General features: G+C 43.0%; 1 protein-coding gene across 1 annotated transcript in view; it reads right to left on the bottom strand.

Moving 5' to 3' along the window:
* Positions 1–26,702, bottom strand: part of ZFPM2 (zinc finger protein, FOG family member 2) — a 578,803-nt gene that overhangs the window by 285,929 nt on the left and 266,172 nt on the right. Inside the window, exon 4 of the mRNA XM_069220606.1 lies at positions 307–431. Coding sequence (XP_069076707.1) covers positions 307–431 — 125 coding nt within the window. The remainder of the gene's footprint in view (positions 1–306; positions 432–26,702) is intronic.

The following is a 26,702-nucleotide window of genomic DNA, read 5'->3' as shown; positions in this document are numbered from 1 at the left end:
TAATTGGAGGCAAATGTGAACACATCCGCAAGGCCCGGGAATGTAAGAGGGAACCGTGGAAACCGACTCCGCTTGACCACATGAAATATTATTAAATCCACCACCCTCCCCCCCACACACACACTATTTGACGAAGCTCCCCATTGTCGTGAGCCTTTCAAACTGAGTCCATCGTTCATTACAATGGCGCTGTCCCTGTGAGCCAACAGCGTCTTGTTTTGAAGTGTCGGACGTCTAATAAAGGCTAATCCCAGCAGGCAACAAAGCAAGCATTAAGCAATCCCCCGGCCGCAAGCAGCCACATACCAGGGCGTTGCTCTCGGTATTCAGATCCATCTTGCCGGCAAACGGGCCCCATGTTGTTCCGACCGGAAGCTGCCGCTGACTCTGAATCTTGCGCTCGCCGTCTTTTTGGCACACTTCCAGCTCCCCTGCGGACACGGAAAATGAGACATGTTTAGAACGCTTGCTAGTGGGCTTTGACAACAGCCGCCTCCCTCTTTGCGTCTGTTTTACAATTCGAACCTTCCAAGCGGCCCAGGAGTCAGAATTATTTATGCTTGTTTAAGCAACAACTGATCTTGTCAACCACAAAAATGGCGGCACTCGGGAGTGAACCCTTCTCTCTCACAACCGTACATTACAAAGTACCCTGCTCAGTTCCAGTCTAGGTTATGCTTTTACAACACTCCAGTGGCAAGCATCTAGGGCGCATGAAGGTTTCTGAAAACCATAGGAAAAAGAGCGAAGGTCGACACGGGAAGGGAGGAAAAGGGACAGACAAACTTAAAATTGAGGACGACACTGGGCGCAGGTTGTTAATTTTCCGATCCTTACATTATTTCAGTGATATATTATGGGAAATGAACGTAATATGAGGGAATCGAATTGAAGCTAGGTAGAGAGTCAACCCCCTGCAGGAAAAAGGTCACTGCATCCTTTCAACTCTGAAGGCACTCACCTACAGAAAACCAGTTATATTTTCTCTAAAACTGTAGAAAATATTCAGTTCTATACACAACTGTCATGCCAGTTTGATGACGGTGTTATCCCTTTTCATTTAACATGTCCTACATTTTTAAAGTGGGGCAAGTTAGGGTGATAACAGCATGGGGAAATTACAGCTACGATGTGGCATTTGTCAGGTTTGAATTATTTGATAACCCCATTCTAGCACTATCAGAGAATCACACTGCGCTTTGTGAAGTGGCCAGCATGTGGACCCATCACCCAGAAAGGGATCTCCAATGCACCCTAAGCCAATATTGAATGAAGCAATGTTCCTGCAACCACAGAGCACCACCCTCTGAGCCACAGGTACATCAGATACACAAGCCGCTATGTGAGTGGGGAGAGAAGGTCATGGGTTCTGAGCCCACTACTGAAGTCTTGCCCAAAGCAGGGCCTTAGCTTGGTCAGTAAGCTTGGGGATGTGCGCTACAGATTTCCCCACAATCATGCTGGCATATAATGTTAAAATACATTATATGACAAGCAGGATGCATGAGAGAGGCTTAAGAGGCGGTGGAAAAGGAGAGGTATGGAAATTGGTAGGAGCACTAAGTTAGAGAAACACAATATTTTGTAAAATAATGAACAATTTAGGGCTTTCAAAACCGAGATGAGTGTGTGGGCTTTTGTCAGTGTGTGTGTGCATAAATGCTAGTTGAAATCCGACAGACATCTCACCATACCCGACTATAAGCAATTATACCCAACTATTCTTCAGAAAATACATTTATTAGGGGAGGTGTAAAATCCCAAACAACCCCCTGAAGCTACACCTCTGATCCCAAGGCTCTGTTGCATGCTTTGTAAGTAGTGGAAGGTGGTATATCAGTGCCACTGTAATCATTTTTAAAATGCTCAGTGTTTCTAGATAATAAACATAAATGTTTGACCCCCCCTCAAGAATGTGCCAGTATGGAAATTTGTGATTGTTTTTGCATCCCTTGAGTGTTGTAAAATGGATTTCAGTGAGTCAAAACCTGTAAATATTACCTTTGTGGCATGAATACAGGAGGATAGTGATGACTGTTGGTGATACGCCTGTGTTTTTTTGCAGGCATTCTTCAACTATTCCACTGCTGTTTGTCTTCTCTTTTCTTTACACTTCTCTTTTTTTCGATGCACTGGTCTGTCTTTTTGTATTTGATTGAATACTGTGTGATTGGCATTACGGCTCAGGCCCACATATTGTCTTGCATAACCCAAAGTGTCCCTCAAACTGTTTGTGGTTCCACCCACCTGGCATAAATGTGGTGATAGGTCTCAGGAGTGCCTCCCTTCTCTCATCCATAGAAACCCCACCCTTTGCACATTCTACCTTTCAAACGGTTTACAATTCTATCCCATGCAATTAACATAAGACCAGATTTTCCTTGGCAGCTCTTGATGCAAGATTTTACACGAACATTGGGAAACGTGTCACCACATCGTCAGCCATTACAATGACTGACCATTCCTGATTCTCACTGCTACTAGAATGTTCTAAATCCAGTCTGATATGGGTCCTGGATCATGATAAGGACATGTCAGAACATAGTGATGGCCTTCGTTAACATAAAAGTTCATTACTTTAATGACTTAACTTGGGTAATTTTTTCACACTTTATTTCACACTTTAAGTACCACGGCTGTATACTCAGATGAGCATTGATGTGTTTCACAGAGACCAACAATCGAGCTCACTTGCATTGAACCATATAAAGAAAACAAGAAGTAACACAAAGATCAAGACAGGCGTCGCTCCATCTGACATATCAAGATTATAATTAGGTGGGCTGGGGCTAAAAGTGGAAGAATGAAAGAAATGAGGTGCGGAAGGAGCAGCAAAACTTTAGAAAAAAAGAAACAAAGAGATGATGGTACATGAAGCTAGAGGAGAGACGACGCCACGACAAGAGGAAGAAGAGGTAAAGATGAGCAAGAGGGAAAAGGAGGGGAAAAAAACATTGAATGAGATGAACGGTGTCAGAAGAAGCTGTTTAAATCGATTACAGGTGGTTATTAGTTACAGGACTAGGTAAAGTCTCAAGTGATTATTTTTATTTTTTTCTAAAATTAAATTCGGCGTTGAGGGTGATGTACCCTGTCCCCTTTCTCAGTGCATCCTCATGCAGTGGTAGACAGTGTGGGAAAACTCGCTCTGATGGAGGACTTCAGTTTCCGTAAGCAGTGCCTGAATAGCTACCATGCTCCTGGCTCAAGGCACTGTAAATAGAGCTGCATAAGGAAGGTCCTATTTTACTTCCATTACTCCTTTTTATAACCAATCCCTTTAAGCAATCCTAGCTGCCCCTCTCTCCTTTCCAAAATACTCACTCTTTTCCGAAGCTCTGACTGGATCTACAGAAGGTACACTGCGGATTGGATCAGCTTTTTTGTGCCAACCACGCGTTAGTTAGGATGCTTCTCAAAATAGCAGTAACGCATTAGAAAAGCTTCACAGCACCGGGAAAGTTTCCGCGCCCGAAAACAAGATCTTTTTGTCATTCGGCGTGAACCGCGGCCTTCACCTGGACCAGATGTGGCAGCCATTTTCCTCCTCACAAGTGAAAGTTCTAAATCCCGAAGAAGCGTGATTGGGATCTGAGCCGCCTCGGCATGCTGATGCGAGGCACACAGGCCCACTGTGCTGAGCGCTCAGATCTTCATCTCACAAGGTCAGCATGCCGTTTCACTTCAGCTGCACGGAAGCCCTTGTTGAATTGCTAACAGTAAATGTTGAGTGGTTCATAAAATGTAATCTTACTGTATGAGTGACAGATTAAGTATGTCAGGTTGCTTGCAATTTCACGAGAAAATGTTAGGAAATGTGCAGAGTTCCGTGTAATAAAATAGCCCGAGGAAACTGCTCCCGTATATTATGTAAGCTGCCAGGTGATTATGGGTCCTGTTTGTGATGGTTTCACATACATCAGGAACTTGGTTTGCAAACAGTGTCATTCTAACCATGATCATTCTATACACTCCACGCGTATCACATATAACATGGCACAGTGCTCTTAACTGCAGTTATATGACAATGTGGGGATATCACAACACTCCTTACTTTCTAATGCAAGACAAAACATTGTTAACATGCTGGAGAACACGTGCTCTGGGTTTACATTTCAGGTATAATGTCGGCCATTTTGTGTGCACACGAGTTTGTGTGCACAAGATCCACTTGATTGTATGCATCTATGTATCAACTGAATTTGATACCATGCGAGCACGAGTACTGTAGAAGACAGGGCAACAATTCAGAATAGTGAACAGAGGGCACAAGGACAAATAACTTTTCTGTGCTGGGTTCGGCAGTAGGTAGAATTGGAGGCTCCTAAAGGTACTTTTCAATTCGACCATGAGGCTGGTATCTCTTCCGTCACCTCAGCTGCTAGGTTCCAACTACTGAACATTAGAACGATTTAACAAGAACTCTCCTTCTGCACCACTTCCTCTCCCGTGCTCTATTTAATTCCCAAGTTATGACCTCGACCATTGTAACTGGCAAACACACTCCCCCTATACATTCTTGTTCCCCCTAGACAATTCCTACTATTTTACAACCAGAATAGATTTCAACGTCCACATACACCCACCTTTTTCCTCTGCAAACATTAAACTAGTTGTATTTCAGCAAGGCACAGTGCTCAATACAGCTCCTCAAACTGGTCTTCAAAACACTATACTTCAAAACACCCTTGCTTACCTCTTCTTGCTCATCCACGTGCTGCGCACCACTTGCACCCCATGTTCCTCTAGCCTCAGTTCCCTCTGTGACTATTCAGTACCCCCTCATGACTGAGGGAGTGTGAGATACTACTACCGCATGTAATAAATGGTCTTTCTGCCCACAAAGTAATGTCACATCTTTCTGGACAATTTTGAATGTGCTCTCAAAATGAACCTCCTAAAGATGATTAGTCTCATAGACGCCCCCTCCACCCTCACCACAGGAATACCACACCACACAAATCTAAAACTCCCACAGTGTTATTGCAAAACATGTTCACATTGTATATATTCGATCACAATGTTATGGTTTGTCTTCCGTCTCATATACGCCTTACTATGTAAAATAATCATTGACCCATTACTCTTTACCTGAATTTATATACCATGCTAAAGATGATCTAATGTGCATCTAAAACAAGGGATAACTAAGATTTAAGAAATAGAATGACAATATTGTGTCCCAACAGCATTTGGAATGCCATTCCATTTGATATGAGGTCCGGCCCCTGCTGTTCCAAATTCAGGAAACTCTTGAAGAGCTGGCTCTTCAGATTAGCTTATGACTAAACAGTATGGTGTTTGCAATGTTGTAATGTTTCTGTTACCTCAGCCCCGTCAAACCATCCGGTGTATGTGTGGTCTACAAATTTGAGTAACATAACAACAGCTCACAAGCTAAAACATAATATGCACTGGTAAAGGCACATTCACCTCCTGGGGGAGTTTCAGCAATGATGTTTCTTGTTACGTAACAGAATTGTTATTATTTTATCGACACCAGAAGAATAAACTGCTGGATGGACCCACCAGGATTTGAATCAATGATCATGAGGTGAACCACAGAGCCTTGTAGTGGGCTCATTCATCCACTGAGTCCCCAGACTCAGCACATACAAATGTACGAAGGGCATTATCTTTTGATGATCACGTTCTTTACCATCTGACCATTTGCATTGTTTTAAATGATTATGAACCCTTTATATTTCAAGCTTTTTGGATTTGTTGACTGATTCATTCAGTGTCTCACACATGTGTACACAGTAAAAGATGGAGCATATGAAATCCGAACTTTCATCTATGAAAAGTTCCCTATAAGCATCCTCTGTTCTCTAAATAAAGCGAAAAAACAGCTAAAAGTGAAGAAAAAGTCTTGTGTGTAGAAAAGCAACTATCCCTCCTGTATGTTGGGCAAGTGTTCACCCATTTTTCCTGCATCAGATACGTGCTGCTTGAGAAAAAAGTGTGCAGTATAGAATTATACATGTGCTGCTTTTGAATAATTGTGAAACAGTGAGCAGTAGAACATTATGGGGGTCCGCCCGCCAAGCGGGAACCGCCAATTGGCCGCTCCGCGGTCAGAAGACCGCGGGGGCCATTCTGACTTTCCCGCTGGGCCGGCGGGCGCCCGCCAAGGGAGCGCCCGCCGGCCCAGCGGGAAAGGGCCTGCAACACTGAAGCCGGCTCCGAATGGAGCCGGCGGTGTTGCAGGTGTGCGACGGGTGCAGTTGCACCCGTCGCGCTTTTCACTGTCTGCTAGGCAGACAGTGAAAAGCATACTGGGGCCCTTTTAGGGGGCCCCTGCACTGCCCATGCCTGAGGCATGGGCAGTGCAGGGGCCCCCAGGGGCCCCAGGACACCCGTTCCCGCCATCCTGTTTCTGGCGGTGAAAACCGCCAGAAACAGGCTGGCGGGAAGGGGGTCGGAATTCCCATAGCGCCGCCATGGAGGATTCGCCCAGCTGGGGCTAATCCGGCGGGAAACCGCCGGACCCGGTTTTCCGACCGCGGCTTTACAGCCGCGGTCGGAATGGGCAATGAAGCACCGCCAGCCTGTTGGCGGTGCTTCAGTCGTTCGTGGCGGGTCAGAATGACCCCCTATGTGTGCTACTTGTGAAACAGCAGTATAGCATTGTGCTTGTGCTACTTGTGAAACAGTAAATAGTAAAGAACTACACATGTGCTACTTGTGAATCAGTGAAAGGTAAATAATTGGGTGTGTGCTACTAGTGAAACAGTGACCAGTAGAGTATTATGCATGTGTAACTTTTGAATACTTCTGAAATGGCGAGCAGTAGAGCATTATGTGTGCTGCTTGTGGAAAAAGTGAGTAGTACAGCGTTATGAGTGTTGTACTTGTCAAATAGTGAATATCAGAGAATTGTGTAAGTACCACTTGTGAAGAAGTGAGCGGTAGAAAACGATGTGTGCTACTTGTGAAACAGTGAACAGTACAGCATTATACGCATGGTACTTGTGAAACAGTGAACAGTACTGCATTATGCATTCTATGCTTGTGAAACAGTGAACAGTACTGCATTACACATGTGGTACTAGCGAAACAGTGAACAGGACAGAATCATGTGTGTGTTAGTTTCGAAAGAGAAGTATAACTACGCTTGTGGTGCTTGTATAACAGTGAACGATACAGCATTAGGTGTGCGCTGCTTATGAAAGAGTGAACTGTACAGCATTATGTGTGTAATACTTGAATAGCATTTTACACAGACACACAAGAGGCGTCAAATCTGATGTGATCCACACAGAAAGAAAAGTGCGCCTTCATTATTTGAACTTCTCAGACACCTCAGGCTCTCATTTGCGGAGTTGAGCATAAACCTGAAATATGACAGCCTCGGTGCGAGCACTTTGGCCAAAGCATGATAAATCAGGATGGCCAGGAACTGATCTTATCCCTTCTGACTCCTAAATAAATCGAAGCTCGCGCGCTCATGGTGTGGGAAGTTGTCACGAAATGAAATTGTGACCTTATCCGATGCGTGAACTTACCCTGCTGACAACTGCATTTATTCTGCAGGCAAGGAAGAACGAAAAAAACTGAAAATATCGGAGGACAAGTCGTGAGATTTTTTGAGAGCCGTGAACCGAAATATATGTGTAAACACTGGTGGGAGAAAGGGCGTGGACAGGCTGCATTAAAAAGCAGGTAGGGACACTTCTGACACCAGTGAATCAGGTGATGAAACCCAAACCTAGGCGCACGGGAAGTGCTAATACAGGATCCCCCAGGCTAAGTAAAGACTTAAACCCATCTGCCCTGACTCAAAACAGTCTTAGAGCAGTGATGAGCCAGGAATCGTTCTTGCAGTCCAGGATCATGAAGCTCTACTTCGTCAAATCACTTGGGCCCCCCTGTAACATACAGTGGTGAAGCCTTGAAGTGCAAACAACGCAGGATTTGTGACCTCTATAGAGTGTTTTGATGTGTACAACATACCATTTTTTCAAGTCAGACTTTTTCGACACATTATGAATTGAAAATAAGAGGGGACATTAAATGGGTGTCCCCCTCCTATTGGAAGTCACAATGGGATGTATCAAAGCTTTGCATCTGCAGATTGCTGCAAATACTGACACCTGACTTGGGGTGATGTCTCAATCACAAAGGGAATGTTTCTCCTATAGGCCGGCCACTGGAATTATGCGGCAGGAGAGGGCCAAATTACGTGGCAGGAATGGGTAAATTATGCAGCAAGAAAAGACAAATTATGCAGCTTAATGCCTCACATGTTTCTACAGTATTACTTCATTATTTAATCATTTTTAAACTTGGGAACACTTTCTGGGCATTGGTTGCACATCGTAGCACAAGGTTAAAACCCAAACACAGCTATGGGAACAGAAAGATGACCTGTCCAGCCCTGAAAAGGGGCTTTCACTGTGCGGCACCCCCTGTCATTCCATTTTTGGTAACTTTTGAACCGTTTGAGCTAGAAATACTTTTTGGGGGTTAAAATCTGCAGATTACGCGGCAGATGATGGATTATATAGCAAAAGTGGCAAATCTATAATTTTGCAAAAATCTCCATAGCTGCACAATCGCATAATTCCAGTGGCCCTGCCTATAGGACGCCTTCTTCTTTCAGAATCATCACTACTAGTCTGAGGATGAGCAGAGAACACTGCATGTTCACCCGAAGCATAACAACCAATTGTCATGAGCGACTACCTGCTCTAGTATGTTGTCCTCATTTTATAATGGACTAAACAAGCCTACAAGACCCAGAAGGCAAACTAAAACCTGTCCTGGAGCAGCTAGTCGCAGATAGACCTGGGAAAAAAAGAAACACTGCCAACGTCAGTCCTGATAGGAAACCTTTCTTTTTTTTAATAAAGTTGAGTCTGCTCCTTCATGGAACACTGCTGATTTTAAAAACTTTCCTCATTAATGGATGTAAAGGTGAAAATGGAGGTCTGCTCTCCCTTGCATTCCTGTATTTGCATGCTTTCCTGAGTGTGTGTGCAGGGGTGGGGGGGTCATAAAATACCTCCAATCTAATTAATATTCATTAGGTAGGACATTTTGTGACCCCCTTGTTAATTTGCAATAAGCAATGTGACTGGAAAGTACATCAGTGGCATCGCGAAATGCTGGGCAGGTTGCAAAAAGTTTGTGCATATTTTGCACCTATTATTTCAGTCCCGCCTTTGATGCATCAGGCACTCGGTCCTTTGTAGATTACTAGGCATAGTCTAGCACTAATCATCTAGCTAGAACATTGCCATTGGTCAATGATGCTTTCAGCCAAGAAAGACCAAAGTACATATGTGAAATATGTTTAGCAGATTTCATGTATAGCACTTTGCCATGTGTTTACGTAAATTATCAAGTCGCAGTGTGTGCAACAACCGATCAAATAGCAAACCAAGAAGACACTGAGGTGAGTGTGGAGTGGTGGAAGAAGGACTCACAGCAGTGGCATAACATTAGCCCCGGCAGCCCGCGCAGTACAGGGGGCCTCCTCAGCACAGTACACTGTGCGTGGTTGGCAGGCCCCTGGCCTGGAAGCTCCTGACTTGCTCCAGGGGCCCCTTCATGTACTTTGCACAGAAGGCCCCTCAAGTTTTATTACACCACTGGCTCACAGATGGATGTGGGCAATGGTGACTCAAACCAGCAGTGTATTTTGCATTGGGTTAATAAGTGAACATTTTATTAACAGCTGCTACCGGACACTTCACCCCTCTGAAGGGGTGAAGAAGGTGTGGGGTGTATCCACTTGCACTAATCTGTAGAAACTTAGGGGCATATTTATACTCTGTTTGCGCCATTTGTGCATCAATTTGTTTTGACACAAAAACAGTGCAAACTTAACTCCATTTTTTATTTTGACGCTAGACCTGTCTAGGGTCAAAATATAGGAGTTAATGTCATTTTTTGGATGTGTAAACCAACCTTGCACCAATGACATGAAAGTAGGCGTTCCAGTCCAAAAAATGACTCTATGCCCATATCGCCATATTTATACTCCTGGGCAAAAATGGTGCATGGGTGGGAGGCAGGGTTAAAAATGAGGCTAAGCCTGCTTAACACCATTTTTTGATGCCTGGGTCAGACCAGGCATTAGGGGACCTGTGTACCCAATTCCATGGTCAAACACCATGGAATGGGCCCACAGGTGCCTACCCCAAGCCCCAGGAACACCCCACCCACACCAGAGGGGCACCAGAGGATGGGGGATCCCATCCCAGTTAAATAGGGTGAGTATTGGTAAGTATTTTTGTTATTTTTATTAAAGTGCAATTGGGGGACCAACAAGGGGCCCCCTGCATGGCACTCAGTGCAATGGCCATGCCCAGGGGACACTGGTCCCCTGTGCTGGCCACTGGGGTGGTGGGCACTGAGTGCAATGGCCATGCTCAGGGGACACTGGTCTCCTGTTCTGGCCATTGGGGTGGTGGACATGACTCCTGTCTTTTCTAAGACAGGAGTTATGTGTTAGGATGGTTGTGCATCAGGAAATAACACTAGGCTGGTTAACAGCATTTGTTTTTGCCACTAACCAGCCTAGCGTCATTTTTTGAGGCAAAACCCCCTCCGCCCCTACCGCCACCCCCACCTGGCTAACGTCAGTTTTTCGATGGTAACCCAAGCTTGGCATCGGCTTGCGGCATTCCATAAATTTGGCACCCAGCTGGTGCTTTGGAATGAAGCAAGCTGGTGGTAAACGTTTTGATGCAAAACTGTGTTAGTGCAGTTTTGCACCAAAAAGTATAAATATAGACCTTACATTTTCATACTTGTTTCCGATGTTGCACTATCTAGCTGTTTTAAAATGTAAATGAAAATCCCCAACTTTATTTATACCAGAGTCAAAATGTGTAAACAAATGAAAGGCTTATTTAACGATACCTTTAATGTCCCCATTTGGGTAGATTCTACGAGCATATGGTAGGAAAATGATGTCATCGAATGAAGTCATATTATTTTTTTTTTAATCATGATAAAAAATGGTTGCTATAAAAATACCTTCTATTCCAACAACACTACACTCTTCCTGTAAAAATGGGTTGTAACTTTAGCACACTTTCTGCATCCTCACATCTAGTTCACTCAGGTGTAGGAATCTCTTGAGTAGTCTATGCATCGGCCAGCCCACTGTGTTAACGGAGAGTGTTGTTCTACAATCGCTCCCTCTACAGCAACTACACCTGCGCAGTTCAGCATGGAGAAAGAATTGCACGTTTGTTCATCGTTGTCCTGACCACCCAAGGTCCTTCTCTGGGAATGCCCATCACTACTTTTCTTGGTGACATTAAACAAACGCATTTCAGAAGTTCTACAGGAAAAAATGACACTTTACCACGCAAAATGTGTGTTTTAAACCATTGAATACCAAGTTTCAGATTTTTGTTTTGCATACATTACTACAAACTGCAAACTTTGTAGGTTTCATCCATAGCACGAATGTGCTGTCAGTGAAAGCTATTGTATATTTTAAAAAGAGCTTTATAAGGGGCTGAGAACCTGTCACACATTATGCTTACGTAACATTGTTTGACTCCCATGTCGTTCTAATTTCTTTGCTTCTCTCCCCTGCCTCAGAACAAGCGCTATGAAGGCCAGTGCTGGCTGTGCCGTAGCGCGTTGTTTTCATTCCCTTCAAGCCATCTTTAAAAAACATTAACAAAGCCACATAGCTTGTGCAGAGCTATTTGGCTTTGTTAATGGTTTTTCAATGATGTTGCACTGCAGCGTGGGCTGTTTGAAAACAATAATTCATCTAGGATAGTGTATTATTTGATTAATGATGTGATCAGGCAAAGATTTGGCATTACAAGAACAATAAACTAATTTTTTGAACTGAATGAATTAGCGGAGAAAGCAACTATAAAACATAATTCGTTCCTAATTGAAAACTTCTGCACTTTGGTGTTGTGTTTTAATTATGACTGTATTTAATCCTTCCTATCCGAGAAATATACTTTGTAAAGGTAAATGTGGCAAATGCTGGGCCCCAAATCACCAAAACAAGCATTGGCAAAGCTAATAGGTTTCGCCTATGCAAGAACTATTGGCGTTGTCAATTTCTTTTTTTAAGATGTCGCTCAGCAGTGCACTGGCAACATGGCTTAAGGTAAATAGAGCAACGTTCTATGGCAAAGTCAACTGCCTTTTGAGGAGTCAGAAAACCTGAGAGTGGCAATAGTAAATCTGACCCCTTCCAAGTTGTGGGAATAGTAAGTCTGACCCCAGCAAAGCCCCAGCCTTTCACTATTATTGCTTAAATAGGAGTGGTAATATTTATTTATGTTTTCCTATTTTTTTCTATTCTTATAAAATTAAAATTGTCATTTTTTTATTTCACAATTTAATTGTAGTTTATTCTGTTTTATTAAGTTTTTTCATAATTTGTAGTATATTTTTGTCATGTATTTGTTTATTAATATATTTATTAAAATCGAATTGCGTGCATATGTATATTTAAATTATTTAAAATGTTATATATATTTTTTTTTACATTGTATTATTATTTTATATTTTAATTTGAAGAAACTTCAAGGTGTCAAACACTTTGGGAGCGTCTAAAAAAAACACAGTGGCTTTAATCAATGGGTCAACCGAATGTGTCACAGTGAAGTAAGTTTGTAGATAATGTGCTGTGGACCTACCCGGTATAAATCTGGACTGGTATGGGTGAGTAATGAGCAGCACCAGGGAGGGCAACCTAGAGGCAATCAGTTTGGCTAGGATTTTGTTCTGAATGTTGATCATTGAAAGTGGGCGATATGACTTGCATTTGTGCGGGTCTTTGCCAGGTTTAGGAGAAGTTACAGTCAGTGCTTTGCGCAAAGATGGAGGGAGAACCCCAGTCGCCATGGATTCAGCATACAAATCTAGCTGGTGAGGTACTAAAAACTCATAATCTCTATAGAAGGCAGCAGTGAGGCCATCGAGACCAGGCGCCTTGTCAGCAGTCAAGCCCCAGAACATTTGAACAATATCTTCCACTGTGAACAGGGCATCTCGATAACATCTGTGACCTTCATCCAGCCACAACAGCTGAAGTGTTTCAAAATAGTCTGTGTAGGTCACTTGAGTGACCGTGTGTGCAGAGGAATAAAGTGAACTAAAGAAAGCAACCAATGTCTGCTGGACCGCCTCTGTTCCCACCTGTAAGTTCACCTGGTGGTCTTCTAATTCCACCACATAGTCGCTAGCCCAGGGTTTGCGCAGGAGATTTGCCAGTCTTTTCCCTGATCTGTCTCCCTCACCATAGCATCGGGCCCACGCTTCATGCCCCAGATAACACACCTCTCGCTGCACCGCCTCCTCAAATTATCGAGCTTCATTCTAATCTGCGCAAGGATGGACTGGCCTCCTACCGCATAATAATAGTGGTATTCAAAGTAGCAAAATTTCATCTCTAATGTGGCATGCTTACATCACAGTGTTTTTAGAATCCCAGATTGTTTTGCGATACAGACCCCTCTGATGACCGCCTTAAATGCCTCCCACACAATAGAGCGAGATTGAACAGAATCCTTATTACGATCAAAGTAGCCAACTACAGCATTTCTTACTTCTACTCTAAAGACTTGGTCCCTGAGGGCGCCACTGGGAAGACACCAAGTAAACGAGCGCTGAACTCCCCCAGGGATGCACAGTTCTAGAAGTATGAGAGCATGATTTGAAAGCGTGTGTGGGCAGTGGTCGACTCGATTAAACCAGGACTCAACACCCCTATTCACAAGCCACAAGTCAATGCAAGACCTGGTGTTATGCATGGTTGTGATGCACGTGCTCTCCCTGTCCAATTTGTGTCTCGATCGCCAAAGGTCTACTAGGTGCTTATTGATCATGAATGAGTGCATCAGTGCAGATACGTTGCGATGCAGCAGCCTGTTTGTGCTGTTGCGATCTGCTATGGGATCTAATACTAGGTTAAAATCCCCATCCCATAGAAGTGCTCCCGGGCCGAATGTTCCAGCCAAGCACCAGACCTCAGTGATAAGTCAGGACAGTCTGAGTTGGGGCCATACCCTGAGAGCAGGCGAAAGGGGTGCATATATAGTACACTTGCTAGAAGCAGATAGCACCCCAAGGGGTCACACAGCACCATCCTAATGCACCAGGGGAGACCCTTATGGATGATGATCGCCACTCCCCTGCTGTGATTAGAGTAGGGTGCAACATGGCAGTCCCCAAAGCAGCTGGCCCTCAGCTGCATTTTTGTAGCCTCAGTGAGATGCAACTCTTGGAGCAGACATATATCCAACTTATGACTTTGCATGTCTGCAGCCACCAGGTGTACCTAACGCACATCATTGAGGCCTCTAACATTGCAAGACAAGTTGTTGAGCGTATTCATAGGCAGTGGTAGCAAAGTGATTGGGTGTGCAAGCATTTCAGTGGCCAAGGGACAGTGCAGAATGGCAATGATGAGCCTGAGTTCAGCAGGGGGGAGGGGAAGGGTGTGCAGCAAGGAAAACAAGGACAGCAAACAGTAAACAACTCCCCAACACTCCCCCCTCGACTCTCACCACCCCCGCAATTGGGCCAGCCATGGAAAGACCACCCCAAGAACATCCCACAGAATCTCCCATCTAAGGGGGAGTAGAAAAACAAACAGCAGATTTATCTCAGGATGGTGGTCAAAGGCCCGAACCAACTCAACCCATAACAAGGTTGAGGGGACAAGGAGCAGAAAAATGGTATGGGTTCACAGACTGACCAGGGACATCTCCAAAATACAAAGCGGCCATGCAGAGAAGCTCAGGAGTCCATGGTGCTGGGCATGGCATGTGTTCCTCTTAATCATTATCGCTCAGCTGGGCATCCACAACGGCACACCCCGTGGGAAAGCTACCATCTCCAGATCCTAGGAGTGTTTTCAGAAATTTGGCCACAATCTTAGGGTCAGTAAAGTAGTGAATCTTGCCCTGATGTTGAATCCGCAGTTTAGCTGGGTATATCAGTGAGTAGGAAGCATCTGTTTGAAGCAAGGAGCATTTTATTGGCATGAAGTCACGTCTTGCAGGGTGTAGTTTGAGTAGATTGTGAGAGTGTTGTTTTGATATGTAAGAGGCTTTTTTCCCCGAGCTTGGCAGAGCACAGTGTTGCAGTCTCGGTAATTTAATAGCTTTGCAATGATGGGGTGAGCTGGCATGCCCGGTGGAGGTCACGGGCCCAACGAGTGATGCACCCTCTCCACCAGCAGCAGCACCAACATTGCATCTCTGAACAAAGTCTTCAGCATGTCCTCCACATAGTCCTTGATGCGCCCCATGGAGGAGGACTCGGGGACTCCAAGGATGAGTAGGTTGTTTCTTTTCAATCGGACATCCAAGTCTGCATTTTTATTGTGGATAAGTTCCAGGACCTTCCTAATCTGTAACAACTTTTCGCTCACAGCGTAGCGCTCGTCCTCCAGGTCCGAGGTGCACCATTCCAGCTGTTCAATCAAGCTGCTGTGGCCATCCATCTCCTCTTTGAGGCAATGCATGCATTCTGTCAGCTGATCAATTTTAGATTCAAAGGAGCTAAGGCTCCGTTTGAGGTCCAGGAACATTGCACGAATGGAAGAGGATTGTACTCGGTCATCATCTACAGACCGATCAGTGCTCAAACCCTCAAGGGATCTTCCTGTCCTTTTATGATTGTCAACAGTGAGCTCTGGGGCCTGCCACAGCCCGGGGAAATACCACAGGGGGCACAAGCAAGCCAGTCATTGCTGGTGCCTGCCAGGTAGCCATGGGCACAAATCATCCAGGGAGCATAACAGGCAGCAACAGATCCATGATCCATGATCATCCCCGAGGCCAGAGAAGGACCTGCGACACCATGAAGGTCTCAGAGCGCAATGGGACCTGCTGCTACAGTGTAGGCCCCACAGGAGCTCACCCGCGGCCAACACCAGGGTAGACAGCTTTGAGTGGCCCCCAGTACAAGCTAGCATCCAACGCAGAGGGGGCAGCGCACTCCACATTCACTTCACTCCTCTTCTGTGGCAATTTCTTTCCTCAGCCATCAAGCCCACATCTGCGTGTAGCCCTACCGCCGCACCCGTCCTCTGATCCCAGGCCTCCGCTTCATCCTGGCTCTCAGCCGACCAGTGGCACGGCTACCTCACCGTGAAGAGCCCGCTCGGTCCGCGCCTGCTGAGACCGATGAACGATGCCACACTTCTGCCTCCTCCAGGGTCACCCAGCCCTGAGCCACGTGGCACAGGCTCCACCGCTGACCAGTCCGCACCGCCTCATTCCCCGTGGCCCACAGCACGACCCAGGAAACGGGCCTGCCACTGCTAAACTCCTCAAAAAAAGGAAAAAGACCACAGTCTCTGGCAAAGGGGCACTTGAAAAGTTGTATACTGTCCCAGCTGGCCTCCGCTGCCTACTGTTACAAAGGATAAATAACAGATAAACCTTCTTGCACAGCAGAGCCTAACAAGGTGGATTAAAAGTGTTTTGATCCCTTATGCCAAATTGCTCATGACTCTGGACTGAATTCCCATTTACATGCTGATGGACCATAGCTTAGGAGCTCTCTTTGAATCTTATCCAAATGTGGATCTGATTGGTGGAGATCTTAAGTGAGCATTAAAAATAAATACATTTTTGAAGGGAAAATGAGGGTTCAAAACCTTTTTGGGAAACATAGTATAAAACTGGGAAATGTATTAAGCATGTAATCATTTTTTTATAGAAACCCCAGGGGGCAGCCGTGAATAGATTGCATGGTGAAAAGTGCTTTCCTTTCTAAAGGAGAAGTGAGCAGCTGCATGCAGACGTTAGCCATGAAGAATAGGTGATTGCAATGCTGTTTATGGTGGACTTTAGAACTGAAATGGATAAGTCTATAAAGGCTTTGATTCTCAAAAAGAGATCAAACTCAATGATCTAAATGGTTTACATTCTGTGCCTTGAAGCAGATTACTCAAGCGCCTCCTTCCCTTGTCACTGTAGCTTCCTTTGCTACAGGTGTACGGCATCAATTATTTACCTCTGGGTCTCGTGAGTCACCTTCCAACATTTAGCCATATGCCTAAATGTGCTTTATGTCATACATATGTTTCCCAAGTCTACTAACAAACTCACCCCATTCTAGAATCATTCTGATGTTCATGCTTTTAAGTGAACCCAGTACCCTCTAGATGTCAATGCAGTATGATCACTACCAATGTTAGGAATTGCACTTTATGTGTTGAATACTCACATTTCAAGGTGATAAATAAAGGACTGTAGTTTAGCGATTGTTTGACAGTGTGTTTATAGAAAGCCATTACTTACAAAGAAAATCCAGGAATATTAAGGTTATGAACTGTACTCCGACTATGTGCGTTTCTTAGACTTGCTCCTTTCCCCTCTAAATATGTATTTCCAGCACAAACAATGTTGGGTACTGAGAGCCGGTTTAACTTGCTGCCACATATTTTTGTCCACAGATCTGTCTCTTTCTCTTTCTTTCTTTTTCTTTGTTTCTTTCTTTCTTTCTTATCTCTCTCCAGAGCATACAAAGATATAATCTTGAAATGCCGGAAACTTGGCAGGAGACAACTGATGATTTGAGGACTGAAGGGTTTTGTTGATAAGATCGTGATCTGCCGCATGATGCTGGGCTTTGCTCCTTGTCTCAGCAGAGAAGTGCCACTCCATATAAATATCCCTTTGTCTGTGGAACTTCTCTTAAACACAAAGGCATTGTGTACTTTTACCTGTTAGTTTTAGTAATTACTTTTCATAAGTGTCATACAATACTATTTATATTATGCCTCATACTTAAACTTATCTCTAACTATATGGACACCTTAACTGATGTTCAGTGAAAACCAACAACATTTTTTATCTGCATTTCTATTACCCCGTGACTCCATTAGATGCCAGTTTCCGTTCACATATAGTGTATAGTAATTCTCTTAAATATAAAAGATTTTAAGTGCACATAAGATGACTTGGCATTGAAAGTTTCTGATACAATCACTTCCACTTACACACATTGAAATTCACACGCGTAAGCATATTTTGCATTTAGAAAATTGGATCCATGTATGTTTTGTAAAAAGTGTTTTCTCAGTTTCTGAGAAAGAAATACACAACTGTTCCCATGCTTATCATTTTGCTCTGTAGACAGAGTGTGTATAAAATTGCGTAACAGTATGGAACATCTATGTCTGGGGGAGCAACATTACCTTGTTAAGTCTTGAGTAGAATGATAGTCCATGGACTCTGCACATATAAGATTATAAATGGGTAGTTAGCAATAAAAGGGACATTTTCCATCAATACCTTGGAAGTGGCATCATAGACATTGAGATTGAATTAAGATTTGCTTGCAGTTACCACTTGAAACCACAACATGGCAAGCCTTCTCCATTGATAGTTATCCTTCTGCAATTTTGTATTTCTGTAACCCGCAGGGTAGCACCCTTCCTCTAAGCCGATCAGCTGTGCAGGTGGGAAGGATTATTTATAGATGAGCAACACACATGATGTGCTACTCTTCTCTGCCAAATCCCACACCTTCTGGCTACCCATGCCTTTTCATAAAATAAAATTGCAAAAGAATTTAGCATTCCGCATCTTCTCCTACCTCTCTAGATAATAACCACCCCTGTACAAATTAAAAACTAAAATTCTGGTACACACTGATATGCTGTTTCACTCCCTCCAAGCCTTTCTTCCCAACCACACATCTGTGCTCTGCCCTTCTGTGAAGGGCAGAGACTATATTTCTATTAGATATCGTGGCAACACAAAGAGAATACCCTACATAGCAAGGTAGTAATACTAGGGCTTCACTCACATCTTCACCATCTCACTCAAGTCTGCAGAGACTGGAGGAAGTCAAGGGTCTATGAAGGAGATGGAGTAATGAGGATGATGATGATGTTTGTAGGTTTACAAAGCTACAATTATCTCCAAGAAAGGGGCTGAGAGAAGAGGCATACTGATGGTTAAAGACTAAGAACTAAATTATGGAAGTCCAAAAGCCAAGTTTTAAGTGTCTTATAAAAGATGACCCATTTGACACAAAGAGGCCAGGAGATCCTTTGCCTCCAGGATAATGAAAGAAATGGCCTCCTAACTTCTTTTTCATAATCTTGGAGGGTCTTCAGAGGAACTGAGAAGCAGACCTCAGTGGGTGACCTCAAGTGTTGTGATGGAAACAAGAAAAGACAGGGCAGCCAGTGCAATGGTAATCCTGAAGACCTAAGCAGAGGCACTTGAAGATTATGTATTTATATATTTTGTGACTGATTGCCAGTGATGGGTCATCAACAGAGAAGTATGTGTGTCTTAATGAAGGGAAAAAATAGCTGGTCTGCCACATTTTTAATCCTTTGTAGTATGGAAAATGCAGCTGCAGGAAAAGCCAAATAAAGGCATTAACAGTACTCCTCATAAAATAAGATTACTGCCTGGACTAACACTTGTCAAGCAGTGAAAAGGGAACATTGAAAGATTTTACTCAGAACCCTGAGATAGAAGATGCAATTCCAAGAGACATTTTTATAATTTGAGTGACAAGTGATAAAGAGTGATCAAAAGAAAAGCCAGGGCTCCGAGTTTAGTGAACTGGAAGCGGGGGGTTGCCAAGTTTAGTGCACCACCAGCAATTGGACCAGCTTCAAGGACGCCTCGAATTATGAAAGCCTCAGTTTTTTTATATTTATCTTAATAGAATTCATCTCCATCCAGGAGTTGATTTCTGTCATACACAGACAGCAGCGTCCCCGTCTAGGTGAACATTTCTTTAAATATCATCTGTATATGTGGTCATTGAAACCCAAATGATTGAATGATTTTTGCAAGCAACTAATATTTTGAAAAAAAGTAGGGCTAAAAGTGGCTCCAAGTTTCAGAGAGATTAGAGGGAATCCAGTATAGGGCCGTAGCACAGATACCAGTTTCCTTGAGCTGTGAAAGGAGGCTGTTAGGAGACACCATATTAAAGGATATCTAGTAGGATGAGGGGTCCTGAAACACCCTATCAATTACTATCCTCAATCCATTCAAAATGAAAATCAGGTCCATCATCTACCACTCTACTATGTCATGGACATCCAAATGAGATGGCAGGGCAGTATCAGCACTTTCATTGCTTCCCTGGGGTACCTGCAAACCATGGTGGGGAAAAATATGGAAGTAGCCACTTCTCCATGTGAAGCCAGAGCAGTGAGAACTAAAGTTTGTTTTTCACTGCTGTAAAGTCACAGCAATGAATAGACCGATGTAAAATCTGGTATTTCTGCTTATAACTTCCAATGGATATGATAGAAAACATGTAGACTTCTAGATTAATATCTGCCAATAACAGGACTGTTTTTAACAAGGGGTTCCAGGTGACACCAGATAGACTCCAAGAGAAATCTCCAGTTACCCATGTTCTCACTTTGAACCTTGAGGTGGTAAACTAATACCCTGTACACTTTTGTCTTTGAAAAGAAAACCTCCTCCACCACATCTCAATAATTTAAACAAAAACAGTGTCAGGAATCCTGTCACCTTCCGAGACCACCATTTGCCACTTCCTTTTCTTCAACCTCCGCCATTATTAAAATAATAATAAAACCTCCTGCCACCCTGTCACAGCAACCTCTGCGTCTTCCTCCCTCCTCCCCACATGAAGCTGTGGTCTCTGTTTTCCAGCTTGGGCATGTGATCCCCTGTCAGGTCGGGCTAGTGCAGACCTGTGAGGGCAGGTGAAAGTGACAGTAGATATTCTCCCTCCTCTCTTGGCTCAGTTATGCATGTTAAAGTGCCAAAGAGGTGCAGGTTAAAGTGGATCAGATAGAAGACTATTACCTGCCATTCCGTCAGTGCGTATGGCTCCCTGGCCGAGGTGATAGAAACCGGTGACATAAGCACTTCCCCTGGTGATGTACCAACAGAGGAAGAGGGGGGCATTTAGTGGGGGAGGGTCCAAAATTAGAAATGAATGTGAATGGCTCTATATAAGAGTCATGCAGAGCAATAAATGGGTGAACTCATCAAGGGTGAATCTGACTGTTCATAGCCATGGATACATCACCACCTGAAAAATCAGCCCCTAATTCACAAAGGCCCTCTGCAGTTGCAGTGGAGGCCCCGAAGTCAGAGTGGGGGGTTCCACACTCGTGTCATGACCTTAGCACAGCAGTTTCCCATTGTAGAAGTCCTGCCACAAGTGCGGGACACCAGGCTGCGACTGTAGGGACTCCGCTGGGACTGCAGAGGCCCTTTGTGAATTTGGCTCATAAAGAACAATTTACTGTAACTGGTGGACAATCTAGTATCACAGGTTATAATTTACTAATTCAGGTTTATTTTTTATAATCTATGATATATATATATATATTAGTATCAAGAAAATTATTACTGCTGAACAGTTATCTTTAGCATCCTCATTGATCAACTGACACCAAAGTCTGCCGTCTTCACTATGCATCATACATAGTTAATATGAAAAATGCACATGTGTTCTGCGTGGTAGGCAAAATATGGAGTAGCAAAGGTAGGATATTCACAATAATGAAACAACCAAATAAAGGAATTGCTCTTGATAAAAAAAAGAAAGCATGTTAAAACGTTCACTAAAAGTCACCTGGTGAGTCAAGGTACATCCCCAGTGCTACTTGAACACCTTATATGAGACATGAGGTCAAGTCGTTTATGTCTTGGGGCAAGTCCTTTAGGTAAAACATAATATACACTTTTGTATGAGTTTGACTATTGATTCATCCATCAAACCCCACATGATCACTTCCTGTTGCTATAGACTTGAATGATAACTTTCCGCTTCCTTAAATGGAAAATAGTAAAATAGGGTATCTAGAGTGAATAAAGCAAGACTCCAAAACGCAAATTACTTACATTTGTATACACTTTTCAGAAAGATTGTGAGCTAACTCAGTCCAAAATATACAGTGTAAAATTAGCCCGACATCCTTCAGAATCTTTACCTCATCATAGAAGGATATTTACACACATGCTAAAATGCAAACAAAATTACAGCACATGGTGATATACTTAGCTGAGTCCCAGCAAGGATCTTCTGGGCTCTTGTACAAAGCATGTACAATACCACATAGCTACCTGGATTGTGATTAATTTCTACAAATCACTCCTCAATGGCCAAGCAAAGGAGAACCAAACACTCAACTCATAAGAAGATACAAATCACTTCTCCAGCACACTCATCCACACATTGAAGACACACAAATATCCTTACCTAGATTAAGCTCAGTTTTCCCTTACAAATGCTTACAAAAATGGCATCTAAAGTAACGCAACCAAACACCACCAAAATTCATACAAAACTGAATCATGCCTCACTCAGGCCTATTTAAAGGGGCACAGGAATTATTAGAGCACTGCTGTGCCATACTGATTGTAGAAAGGTGTAACCAAAAGCCAAAAACAAGAAGTCACAATTTTTTTTTTGTGAGAACACAATAGGGCGGATTCTGCTTTGAGCAAGGTGGAAACATAGCACAGAGCCATATCTACTAAGTTTGGTTTGATGCTGTTACAATCCCCGGCATTGGTGATCTAAAATGCTACCTTTCATGAAGCAACAGTTTAACAGAGGTTTGTGGGAACTGTCTAGCATAAGATTTCTACTGGACGCATCCCCTTACAGTACAAAGTCTTATGTGTAGCCCACACACTGGATGTTTGGTGTGAACACCAGCACACATGCAATGCATGGGCGTTTTGAGAAGGGAAAATATTTTGCTTTAATGGCCTGTGCTTCAATTAGTCCAAGCCCAATCTGACCGTATTAGCAGATGGGACTTTGAATCAAAAGCTATGAGTGTTTGTACTGAAACACCAAAGTAAGGTGCAGCAGATCCAGTGGCACCGGGATCCATGCCCCTGAAGAGCACATTGAACCCTGATAGTTGCTGTATTTTACTACCCCAGCACCAGTCAGAGGGGTCATTTTTCTTGCTTGTAACAGAGCCAATGGCATAGTTCTTACGCTACTAGCTGTAATCACCCCTTTTTTGCAAAGTGCCACAAAACAGTACAAAACACTTTTTGCACTGAAAAATGGGCACATACCGAGCACGAACAATGGTCATAAGATACTAATCTGGGCCAATAACTTTGCCAAAATTGATTGCCTTCTCCGAATATCTCAGGTAGAACACCACTGAAATGCTGGGCTTAGAAACTTCAAAAGCATAAGTTACATTTGTGTCATGCACTCTCAGTGTTGAAGATTTTTTTGTGCCCAGTTTACTACTCAACACACAAAGTGGGAAATAGAGGCATGCAAACCAAATTTGCAATATAAATCAATCTCAATTATAGTGTATTACCGCCATTTTGTACACACTTTTAGCACCAGCCCTAAGTTGGTGGCATCGTTTTTATGGGCTGGCATGAAAGAACAGTTGTCACTAGACAATTGTCTGCGAATCACCAGGAAAGGGACTTTGGTTTTTCTTACATTTTGGGACCCAGGAATTTATGTTTTAACATGGCAGATGTTGTGTGCTTCTACAAAAAAAGTTGTTCCCCTCCACACAGCTGTGATCATTTTATTTATCCAGCTGCCTGAAATTAAACGTTCGGGAGCACACACATGACATTGCAATGCTAGTGTTATTCTCTCGCAGAAGTACAGATGAGAGAAGGTCCCTCACCTACGTGGATATTCAGGTCAGGCTTGTCAACGCAACTGCCACGCGGCCTTTTAACCTAAACCCACAGTAATACTTATCCATTCCCATGCTATCTATGTGTAATGCCACACATTACACATGTTATCTATGTGTAATGCCACACTTTCTTTTAAAAGATGATTGTCTCATACTTCTCCTGCCTAACAAAGCTGCCAGTGAAAAAAAAAAAGAAATACCCAATCAAGGACTTTTCTCTTAAGGAGGAAGGTTGTGTTCTAGCTGTACTGAAATAAGCCACTATAATGAGAGTGATCAGATGAAGTAACATGAACTCAGTAATGTGTGTTTCTTCCCACAAATGGAGTGCATTGGTATGATGGAATATCGGTACAATATATTGCACCTTATTGCTGTGATGCGACTTCTAGTTGTGTGATGCGCTTCATGAAAATAAATGAATGAAAACTACCATATGTCTAAACAGGCGATCGTACTCAGGTACGCCACTTAAAAGGATTTCACAAGAGCCACCATCAACATGCAGGGAAGAATTATTTTGATTAAGAATAAAGAGCTTGTCTGGCAAATATTGCCTTGCTGGACCAACATATGTTATTTGAATGCGACCTATCTGAAGAAGATCTCAATCAGGGCCATAGCTTGGGGGAGGGGGCAGGGTGCTACATCCCCCTAATAAATGAATTTTCTGATAAATAGTTGGGTACAGTTGTTTCCAGTAAGGTATGGTGAGATGTCTGCCAGATTTCACCAGGAATTTTACATACATTCAGCCGAAAACCCACACGCTGTCTCCCTCTCAGTTTTTAAAGTGGTCAAAATATTGGTAACCTTTCAAAATATTGTGTTTTCTCTCACTTCGTACCCCTACCAATCCACATTCCTCTCTCTTTTCACTGCCCCTTAGGCCCCCGCCATGCACCCTCCTTGGCATATGATGTATTTAAACATCCTATGCCAGCTTGATGGTCTGAAAATCTGAAGCTCACCCCCCCACACCCATTTTACTGACCAAGCTACGCCCCTGATCTCACTAATAGTAAACATTCCTTAAAGACTCAATCCTTTGCACTTGGCCAATGATTCTAAGGGTGAGTCATTTGCCCTTCACTGTAAAGTAGCATGCTTATGGCTCTCCCTCACACTTAAGGATATGAGGTTTTCAAATAATCTACAGCTTTTCATATAAATTCCAGCGCGACACGTGTGTAAGAAAGGTGTTTAAAACACGCTTATGTTTCGATCCTCTGCAGTGGTCCCGCTTTGAGTAATGCCTGCACTTTTCTTGAACCTTATTCCACGATCTCCATCACAAACTGCTCCAGATGTTATCCGACGTATTAACATTGTTGAGAAAGAAGATAGTTGTTTAAAACATTCATTTCCTTTTCATTTGTAAAAGATTTCCTATTGCGGAAGAGGCCAGCTGTGCTGCCAGCATCCTTCAAAGGTCACGAAGCAGTATTTTGTTTTAGCTGCCACTCACCCAGCAGTGCAAAGAATGAATGAACACTTTCTTTCCCAGTAAAAAATACCTCTATTAAAGGTGTAAATTCCATGTAATAAATAGTATGGCCTACTGGGTGCGCAATGCTGGAGAGTAGATAATAGCAGGTACTTCAAAACACGGTGTACATTAAAGTAGAAGACCTCAGAACACAATTAAAGGAATTTATTAAGCCATAAATTTAAACAGTATAATGTAATTATGTAATTGAGAATTCTGATTGACTAATACTTATTCAAGTTTTTTTTTTTTTTTAAACTGCACAAAATATAATTATACATTCGCCTTTTAAATAAAAATCTATTTGTAAACGACACCTGACCTTTGAACCATATCTGAGGTGAATGTTTGACTTATCTAGATGACCAGCTAGGGGCGGCTCTTCCAGTGCGGCGGAGAAGCATCGCCCCACCCCGCCAACAGCAGGAGCTGCAAACCTTTAAAAATAAAATGATAATAAACTGTGTTTATTATCATTTTATTTTTAAAGAAAGCAGGGCCATGGGGGTGACGAGGAGTGAGGGGAGTGCGCAGAGCACTCCCCTCAGTGCGCATGTATGTTTGGCCGGCCGTCTCTGTGACCAGCTTGTAAAAAAGAGTCATTCTGGCAAGATTGATTCACAAAATAGTTGAAAATCTACCCTTGTACACAAACTCCTGTGCACTGAGATATGTTAAGTATTATGGGAATTCACAAAACACCCTTGTGGTATGTATAAATTGCCACTTTTAAGGTAGGCTACTAGGGATGCCATTTGAATGTTTACAGGTTTATAGTCCCTCTTGTGGGGAATATTATACATAGTATAATTTATATTGTGGGAAGGCAACGTCTAGTACCAACTTCAGACATTTTTGTCTTAAAGGAAAAATAATTGTAATCTACACGCCCAAGAAGTTTGAAGGTATCTAATTGTACACTGTTACACGGCAGTGAATGTAATTGTGCCTGCTATGTATTCTTTACAGAATATCAACAAGGTTTACATCTAGCCAAGTTTGACTGTGAAAATAAGGTTACGACCTCTGAAGACTTTTTCAATTTACTATTGGAACTGCACACGACAGGAAAACATAAAATTGAACTTTTCCGATTTGAAACCAGGTAATTCTACAATTCCATGAGCTGAAATTACATATATTGCTAACAGTTGTTTTTATACACTGACAGAGTGAAAACCACTGGTGGAAGAAATAGAGTTTTTTTTAAAGTGTTGCATTTACATTGCCTCAGTGAAAGAAGGAGTTAAAGGTCTATGCTTTGAAAAATGAAAAAATATAATTAAATGCTAGCCCTGTATGTATTGTTTTGTGTCTCAAGGAAAATATCCCTAATGAGTCAACAAGAGTGTAGCGTTTTGTGAAATTCTGAAATCTTATAACTAGCATCTTTGCCAATAAGGACCCGAAATTACTAAAATAAACCATGCATCGCAGCACGAAAGTAAACTTGCTGCACTGTGTGTACAGGAGAAAGAAGAACATTGCCACATCTATCAGGATGTGGCACTCTTCTCCTTTCTCCCTGCCCTGGTGCACTTTTGGATTCCATGCGCCAACACAATTGCACTTACACCATACTGCAAGGGTGTCTACGTTGTG

Source organism: Pleurodeles waltl, chromosome 2_2 (assembly GCF_031143425.1).
Source record: "Pleurodeles waltl isolate 20211129_DDA chromosome 2_2, aPleWal1.hap1.20221129, whole genome shotgun sequence".
Taxonomy (NCBI): Eukaryota; Metazoa; Chordata; class Amphibia; order Caudata; family Salamandridae; genus Pleurodeles; species Pleurodeles waltl.
Note: the sequence above shows the minus strand (reverse complement) of the source record. Positions and strands in the feature narration are given on the sequence as shown.